Consider the following 9,643-nt stretch of genomic DNA (forward strand, 5'->3'; position numbering starts at 1 on the left):
CATGTAATATATCTCTCCATTATTTAAAATGGAATCCCGTTAAGATGGCGACTGTCGAAATTGGCAACTATTGAATAAAAAAAAAATCACATACTAGTCATCATCACTCTATTACATTATTATTATTATAATTTCCCAACCAGCATTCTCTTCTTTTCTATATAAATACAGACCAAACACAGACCAAAGAGCAAAGTTCTTCAAAAAAAAAAAAAAAAAAAAAAAAAAAAAAAAGAAAAAAAAAAGAAAAAAGAAACAAAGATTAGAATTGAAGATATGGAATTGCTCTTCAAATCTGCTCTCTCTGTAGGGTTGCTCTTCTTAACTAGTTTCATCCTCTATCTCTTCAATAGATTTTGGATGAGGCCTCAGAGGCTTCGATCAAAGCTTCGTACCCAAGGTCTTAGAGGTCCTTCACCTTCATTTCTTCTTGGTAACACTCCTGATTTCATCAAATTCCAAGCCAAAGACATCAAAGCTCTTACTGACGATGGTGAAGCCACACACGATTGGGCTCGATTATCCTTTCCATTATTCGACCATTGGACTAAACACTATTGTATGTATTAACCAATTGCAAAACCCATTTGCTACTATACTTGTTCATGTAATTTCTAATCACAAATGTTGATTTGGAGTGGATTTTGACAGGTCAAAGGTACAACTTTGCTTTGGGAACATATCAAGTGGTTTACATTACTGATCCACATTTGGCCAAGGAAATAAGCCTCTCCACATCACTCAAGTTGGGAAAGACTTTTTTCCTACAAAAGAATTCAGAAACCTTGCTTGGTAAGGGCATACTTACCTCAGATGGAAAGTTCTTGGCTCGCCAAAGAAAAACCATAGCTCCTGAGTTCTATACCGACAAAGTTAAGGTACTAATATAAATATAAAATACTGACCATAGCTGTTACAATTTGAATTTGCAAACTATTTACTCTATAGAGAAATTGATCAAATGGGAAAGATATGATGCAGAATTTGGTGCACATAATGTTAGGCTTTGCAAACAAACTAATCAACACATGGGAGACTGAAATAGAAAAACAAAGTGGCACATCAAATATAAAAGTTGATGAGGATTGCAGAGCTTTGCTTCTATTGTCATCTCTGAAACATTGTTTAGGCCATGGCACCATGCATGCATATTTTTAAGGTATTGTTTTGCATTTTCACCAAAGTATATATTTTTTATTATTTCTAATCTATGTTGTTATTCGTTAGTGGTTTCTTTTTTCTTTTTCTTTCTTTCTTTTTTTTTTTTTTGAATTTCATTTACGATGGATCGGGTTCATGTGGGTGTAGGATGGTTGATCCTCCATTCGAACCGTATTTGCAAATTTTGAAATACTCCATCCGCATCCACCCGCCACAAGACACGCATCTTGGGTTGGTTCGATCGAGTTTTGTGGGTTGGATGGATCCATGATTGCCCTTATTCTAAAGTAAATTTATGTTCCAAATTAGACTAAAAATGCTAGGATAACTATCAGATAATATAAAAATTATATTATTATATTAAGATTTGAGTTTGTATCAAAATAGTGAATTATATATAATAAAATATTTTTATATCACGTGACAACTAATATGTCATTTTTTGTCTTAATTTTTAATAGAAGTTAGTTATAGGAGTAAATTCAGAAAAACTTAAAATGTAAAGAGCTAAAGTAGAAAAAAAATAAACTTTAAGAGCTAAAATGAAAAAGCGCAAAGTGTAATTTACCCTTCAATTTTTCTGTACAAATGCTCAACCAAAAACCTTCAATGAATTAGATTATGTGCCTGTTTGGTGCAGCTTAAAAGCTGCTTATTTCAGCTTTCAGCTTAATTGAAGCTATTTTGATGTGTTTGGTTTAGTTTAACAATGCAGCTTATAGCTTTTTGTAAGTCAAAAATCAGCTTATTCTTTGAGTGGGGCAGGAGATGCTTAATTTGCAAGTCAGAAATCAGCTTATGTTCATAGTTATAAGCTATAAGCTGTTAAGACATAAGCTATAAGTACTTTCCCACAACTCTACCAAACAGGGCCTATATATCACAAACTAATCAAAAAGTTATGTTTGTTCCTATCGGACTCTAAACTATCAATGGATGGGACTTGACCCAAATCTGATTGACTTGAAAAAGCCAAATCCATTAACAAATATCTAATCCAGCAATCCGTTTAATGTCAAAATCCAACAGATCCAATTATAAAAGGACGGGAATAAATCCCGTACGGTCCAATATGATACAAGACCAGATTGGATTTTTGGATTTTTGATCTTTTCCAGTTACGCTTGACAAAAGAAGCATTCGAATCCTCTAAGATGGAATGAATATTTCAATTTTATGATCAATAGTTATGAAAATTTTGTATTAATAACTATTATTTTTAATTATTTTTAATTATTATTTTTTTTTTAGAAAAAATTATTGATAAATCCCATTTATAAGTGTTTTACCCGAAGAAGTCTATGAAGGAATTTTTTAACTCATTTAATTCCATGTATATATAGTTTTATTTTATAAAGTCATTTTTCATGATTTACACTATTTTCCTGAACACTTGTGCCATTATATTTAATTTTGATATCCTTATAAATATTTTTTGAACGGTTAGCAATTTTATGATGTAAACATTCATATTTTAAAATTCACAATGGTAGAAATGTAAAATTGGCCCGTGGGCAGCCCGAAACCCGTCGGCGAGCCGGGGCGGGCCCGGCCCGTTGACAATGTGAATATTCACATTGGCATGTTAACATTCACATTAATAGGAGTGCAAAATTGGCCCGCGTCCCGTGGCGGCACGAAACCTGCTCGTGGCCCATGGGCGGCCCGGGGCGGGCCCGGTCCAGCCCGTTGACAATGTGAATATTCACATTGATATGTTAACATTTACATTGATAAGAGTATAAAATTGGCCCGTGGCCCATGGGCGGCCAAAAGCCCGCCTGCGGCTCGGGGCAGGCCCGGCCCGTCCCGACCCGGCCCGTTGAGAATGTGAATATTTACATTGACATGTTCACATTCACATTGATATGAGTGTAAAATTAGCCCGCGCCCCGTGGCTGCCCGAACCTGCCCACGGCCCGTGGGCGGCCCAGGGCGGGCCCGGCTCGGCCTGTTAACAATGTGAATATTCACATTGACATGTTAACATTCACATTGATAGCAGTGTAAAATTAGCCCACGCCTCGTGGCTGCTCGAAACCCGCCTACGGCCCGGGGCGGGCCCGGCCTGGCCTGTTGACAATGTGAATATTCATATTGACATGTTAACATTCATATTGATAAGAGTATAAAATTGGCCAGTGGCCCAGGGCGGGCCCGACCCGGCCCGTTGACAATGTGAATATTCACATTAACATGTTAACATTCACATTGATAAGAGTGTAAAATTGACCCGCAACCCGTGGGCGGCCCAAAGCCCGACCGTTGCCCGAGGCGGGCTTAGCCCGACCCGTGACAATGTGAATATTCACATTGACATGTTAACATTAACATTGATAGGAGTGTAAAATTTGCCCGCTGCCCGAAGCTTGCCCGCGGCCCAGGGTAGGCTTGGCCCGGCCCATTGACAATGTGAATATTCACATTGACATGTTAAAATGCACATTGATAGGAATGTAGAATTGGCCTGCCGCCCGTGGGCTGGCCGAAGCCCGCTCACGGCTCGGGGCAAGCTCGTTTGGGTCCAGGCTTGAGCATGTCCGAGACCTTAGGTTAGGGCCTAGGTCATCAATTTGAAGCCCCGCTCGGCCCATCGGCCCACTTAAGACCCAATAAAGGCTCGATCCGAGGCCTAGCCTGCCTAAGGCGCAAATAAAATTTTGGTAGAAAAAATTAAAAAGAATTAAAAAAAAATGGCCAGGCCCGCCCAAGCCCGACCTAAGCTCAAGGCTAGGCCCAGGCCCACCGGCCCGACCCGAGACTTGATCCATTGGCCCATCCAAAGCCCCAATACCCTTGTGCCAGGGCTATGGCCTGGGCCTAATTTTTTAGCCCGTAGGCCGGCCCGACCCGGCCCAAGAAAGGCTCGTTTGGGCCCAGGCTCGAGCCTAGTCTAAGACCCTAGGCTAGGGCCTGGGTCATCACTTTAAAGCCCGGCCCGGCCCGACCCATTGGCCCGGTTAAGGCCCATTCAAGGCTCGGTCCGAGGCCCGGCCCCCGCCAAGGCCTAGTGTCTTTTTTTGTGGAAAATAATAAAATTTTGGTAGAAAAAATTAAAAAGAATTAAAAAAAAAATGGCCATGCTCGCCCCAGGCCGCCCACGGGCTGTAGGCGAGTTTCGGGCAGCCACGAGGCACGGGCTAATTTTACATTCCTATCAATGTGAATATTAATGTGTCAATGTGAATATTCACAGTGTCAATGGGCCGAGCCGGGCTAGCCCTGGGTTGCTGGCCAATTTTATACTCTTATCCATGTGAATTTTAACATGTCAATGTGAATATTCACATTGTCAACAGGCCGGGCCAGGCCCGCCCCGGGCCGTCCACGGGTCGTGGGCGGGTTTCGAACAGCCATGAGGCACGGGCTAATTTTACACTCCTATCAATGTGAATGTTAACATGTCAATGTGAATATTCACATTGTCAACGGGCCGGCCGGGCCCGCCCTGGGCTGTGGGCGGGCTTTTGGCCGCCTATGGGCCGCGGGCTAATTTTATACTCTTATCAATATGAATGTTAACATGTCAATATGAATATTCACATTGTCAACGGATCGGACCGGGCCCGTCCCGTGGCGCCCATGGGCCGCGGGCGGGTTTTGCGCCGCCATGGGACTCGGGCCAATTTTACACTCTTATTAATGTGAATGTTAACATGTCAATGTGAATATTCACATTGTCAATGGGTCGGGCTCGCCCCGACCCGACTCGAATTTTTCTGGACACCCACGAGGATCGACATGGGCCGGGCCCCTACATATTGACGATATGAACATTCACATTGACGGTGTGAACATTCACATTATGGGTATTTTGGTAATTATGTCACCCATAGGACTTATTGAAACATAAGAAAATAATGTCAACTAAATGGAACATAAGTAGATGAAAATGGTATTTTGGTCTTCTTATCTCAAATAGGACCTAATGGAATAGTCAAAAAGAATATGGGTTGGATGGAATAAAACTCTTAGAAAGTGGATTTATAAAAAAAGCTCCCTTTTTTTTATATTACGAAGTGATTATTTTACAATTTATAATTACAAGATAATTATAAACTGTAAATTTTAAATTTTAAATATGGGAAATTTTATGATACACCCCTTTGGAATGTGTACCATATGCCCCTAATTATGACTTTTGTGGTATTTAGTTATGACCCATTAGGGTGTTAGTTTTGACTTATCCGTTTGGATGATGAGGAGAGGTAAGACAAGAAATGATTGTGGTTTCTCACCCAAATGAGAAAAAAAAAAATGATCGTGGTTTCTCACCATTATGTTTGAATGAATAAAAAAAGAAGAGAATATGGTTTCTCACCTCTCTTGTTTGCATAGAGTAAGTAAGAGAAAGGGGGAAAAAAAGTGTTTTATTTCATTTTACTAAAATAACATTTCATATTAATACGTTATGCTTTTTCATAGACGTAATTTTGGTATTTTAAAAACATTTCGTTAAACCCAATTATTTTCTCACTAAATCTTCCCACTTTTAGTTAGAAACGAAAAAAATATTTGGTGAGAGTCCTTTTCTCACCCTACTTAACCATTCAAATAAGTGAAATGACTTTCTATTCTCATAATTTCTTTGTTTTTCTCACCAAACTCTTCCATCTAAACAAAGTGTTAGTTATGACTTGGTTATACACATTATGATATTAGTTATGACTCATTAAGATGTTAGTTATAACTAGAAGTGACACATGGACTAGTTTGAGAAGCTAAAACGTGTTAGACAATAAAATAATTTAATCTAAATCCGCCTATTTACTAAATGGGTTTAAATGGGTTGAATTAAGTTGGATGCGAATTGGATAAATGAACCTGACTAACCCATTTACTTTAATGAACTTATTTTCTAATAGATTCAAATTTAAAAAAAAACAAAATTGGCTTCAAACAAATAAATGTCATAAATAGTTTTTGGAAAATTACATACACATGTTTATTGTCATGTATTAAAAAAATAAAAAAAAAAAATAAATAAATTTGAACCTAAACACACATACATAACAAAATATATATTGTGTTTCATATGTATATATAGATGTGTGTAATAGATGCATGCAAATAGAGCTGGAAGTAGTTGAAAAGAAAACAATTTAAGAATCCAAGTTAGAGAGAGAGAGAGTTGGGATGTATTTTTAGGATTGTGCCACGTGGTCGGGATGTGGCCAAGGTGTCACATGGGCAAGCCAGATTGCTGAGGTGGTTACGGTATTGCTGAGATATGGTGTAGTACTGCTGGAATCCCGAGATATTTGGATAGGGCATAAGAGTCCTAGATAAGTGATGCACTTAGTTCAGATAAGGATGAGACTTTTAAGGAGTTCATCCATATCTAACTAAGAGTTTGAGATAAGCATTGCGTTTAAGTCTTGTGAAGTGAGACTTCTAGAGATCAAGGGCACATGCACCTTCGTGGGTCTAAGGTATGCTTTTATTGAGTGTTATGTCATTTTCTTGATATCTTTGAGAGATAAGTTGATTGATTTGATCGTTGGAGTGCTCTCGGATGGAGAGCCACCGTGGTATTCTTATCTCCTTGTTGGTAGATGTTTGGTTTAATCTATTTCCCCGTGTGCTCTCCAACTAGGTTCCCTATTTGGTTGTGAGATTGGAAATCAACACTCACAATTTGGCATTGTATGTGGGAGCTTAGTATAGAATAGATGGCCAACGCTGGACAAGAGGTGTGAGCAGGGGACAACATACCCAGTGCGGAAGAGGAATACATGGATCCAAATGCCAGAAGAGGAAACAATGACGAAGAACTGCAAGATGTAAATCTTGAGACAAACAATGCTGGAAGTGGCCGTAATGGCTTGAGAAGAATATTACAACGAGAGCGACTTTCAAGTATGGAAAGAAAGGTTGACGGACTTCCAGACCGTGGTGAACTTCATGATGTAGAGTAAGGTGATGCAATTGACGTTATCTTTATTGGAAACGATGACTCTAGCAGGAAATGCCTATGACAAAAAGGAAGGACTGGCTATAGTGTCAACCATCCCACAACATGAGAAAAGACCTAGGAATTCGCATTGGTGCTCACAGAAAGCCAAGCAGATAGAATCACGGTGAGAAGAGTCCATGAGAACCCCGAGGACTAAGGGAACCTAGATTAGGAGACCTCGATAGGTCAATGGACAGGGCCTCTACTTTGACAGCGTAATAAACGTGGAGAGTTCTAAAAGGACGCATCCCAACACAAGTAGCAGCTCGCCGAAGAGGCTGAAATAGACCGATAACCAAGCTCCTGAACCGATAAAAGAACATTTGAGAGACTACATCTAAAGCAAGAGGTAGGGCGCAGAGGTCACATCCATCGCCCAGCCGAGGACACTATTCTCAGTGGAGTTGGATGCATTCGAGGAACCAAAGAGATTCAGCATACCAAGATTCCAGATCTATGATGGTGAGTCAGGCCCAAACTTCCATGTTGATTTTTGTTTGAATGCAATTTCTCTGTGGAGTGGGATCGAAAAGTTGATATGCAATGTGTTCCCTTTGACATTTAGGGAGATAGCACCAGACTGGTTCCTTTTGGCTTGCTCCTATGCTGGGCTATTTGAGCCTTTGTTTTGGGCTGTTTGAACTCCTGATTTAATCAAATATTAATTACATTCTAACAACATTTAGGATAAAGGTTTAGGTGAGAAATAATGGGACAAAATAAATTTTGATTCCATTCTTCTCTTTCAAATAAACCATCAAAATAAATTTTGATTCTATTTTTCATTTTCAAATAAATTAAAATATAATTAAATAAATCATCAAAATAAATTTTGGATTCTATTTTTCTCTTTCAAATAAATTAAAACATAATTAAATAAATCATCAAAGTAAATAAGTCTAACAAAAAGCCTTATGTTTTACACCAAGAGATACTACAAGGTTTACAACAAGATCCTGGCTTGTAACCAGGAACTTGCAGTTGTGTATTTCAAGAACGGCTTAGAGGATAATTGCCCACTTTGGCAATCCCTTGCAAAGACTCTCCCAAAGAACATGGAGGACCTCATGGCAAGGATTGAGAAGTACGCAAAGGCCAAGGAAGACATGAAAACAAAGAAGACGAGTATAATGAAGCAAAAGAAGAGAAATGGCTCACCGAAGTGCAACCGAGGAAATACCAATGTCGACAAGCCAGAACCAAGATTGAAGGCTATGAAAGCCGTAGCACAGTTTTCAAGATTCCCATTCACAAGGTCTTAAAAAGGATCAGAAATCATTCATACTTTAGGGCACCTCAGAAGACCTCGGGGAAGTTTATAAGCAAAATCCCCAGGAAGAATTATGCCTACCATGATAAGAACGGGCACGTGAGTCAAGGGTACCGGGCTCTGAAACAACACCTGGAGGATCTGGTCAAGCAGGGACACCTAAGAGACTTGAAAGACGATGCAAAGACATGAGAGGAACATACAAGGCTAGCCCAGGTGCCGGCATCACCAGCACCCACTGTTACCACATTCAGGTGGACCATGGGTTATCAATGTAATCTATACGAAGGTAGAACGAGATCTAAGAAGGGACACAGATGATAAGGCATCTGCAGCATGTCTACCAAGTTTAATAGAAAAAGCCCCAGATGGAGGGACATTGGGGGCCGATGATCTCATTCACAGAAGAAGACCTAGCTATGGTACAATATCCACACAACGATGCTTTAATAGTGACACTAAAGATTAGAGACAGCCAGGTAAGGCATATATTGATCGATCAAGGTAGCTCCTGTGACATCATCTATGTCAGATGTTACAAGAAGCTCGGCCTTCACAAGGACGATCTGGAGCAATCTGACAACGTCATGGTTGAATTTAACGGCACCCCGACATAGCCACTAGGAACAACGAACCTGGAGATTCAAGCAAGAACTAAGACGGTAACTATATAGTTTACCGTGATAGACACCCCTTCCTTATACAACATCATCTTGGGAAGACTTTGGCTGCATGTTATGAGGGATGTTCCCTTAACTCTACACCAATTGTTTCGGTTCCTAACTGAGTTTAGGATTGAGCAGGTGAGAGGAGACCAAATGCAGGCAAACAATTGCTCTATGGCAACAATGAAGTACACCTGCAATGCTAAAGAAGTGAAAATGGCAGAGATAGAAGACGAAGACTAGAAGGTCTTGGATGCTGTCGGCAAAGGACCCGCTAACAAGATCCAAGAGCCTTTGAAAAGGGTTCTGGTATAAGAAGGGGATAGAGAGCGATTCTTCCTCCTCGGCTCGGGCTTAGTCGAGGAAGAAGAAAGAAAATTGGAGACTTTCTTGAGAGAAAACATTGACGTGTTTGCTTGGACATCGTACGAGATGTTGGGGATTAGCCCCGAGGTCACCTGCTATAAAGTCAACATGGATAAGTCAGCCAAACCTATGATCCAGAGAGCCAGGCAACCAACCTTGGTCTATGTACAAGCAGTTGAAAAGTAAGTAGAGAAGCTGCTGGAGGCACAGGCAATCCGAAAAGGG

At 40.1% G+C, this 9,643-nt stretch overlaps 1 protein-coding gene across 1 annotated transcript; it reads left to right on the forward strand.

Moving 5' to 3' along the window:
* The first annotated feature begins 220 nt into the window (after nucleotides 1-220).
* LOC145821143 (cytochrome P450 714C2-like) lies at nucleotides 221-1,172 on the forward strand. Its single transcript, XM_082917699.1, has 3 exons — nucleotides 221-559; nucleotides 652-878; nucleotides 982-1,172. The coding sequence occupies exons 1-3, from the start codon at nucleotides 277-279 to the stop codon at nucleotides 1,156-1,158; spliced, it is 687 nt and encodes a 228-aa protein (XP_082773825.1). The 5' UTR covers nucleotides 221-276; the 3' UTR covers nucleotides 1,159-1,172.
* The last annotated feature ends 8,471 nt before the right edge of the window (nucleotides 1,173-9,643 follow it).

Source organism: Camellia sinensis, chromosome 3, assembly GCF_055761805.1.
Source record: "Camellia sinensis isolate YWXY chromosome 3, ASM5576180v1, whole genome shotgun sequence".
Lineage (NCBI taxonomy): Eukaryota > Viridiplantae > Streptophyta > Magnoliopsida > Ericales > Theaceae > Camellia > Camellia sinensis.

Coding starts and splice junctions, on each gene's coding strand:
- LOC145821143 (XM_082917699.1), top strand. CDS start 277: ATGGAATTGCTCTTCAAATCTGCTCTCTCTGTAGGGTTGCTCTTCTTA. Junction 560..651: donor CCATTGGACTAAACACTATT/GTATGTATTAAC, acceptor GGATTTTGACAG/GTCAAAGGTACAACTTTGCT. Junction 879..981: donor TCTATACCGACAAAGTTAAG/GTACTAATATAA, acceptor GATATGATGCAG/AATTTGGTGCACATAATGTT.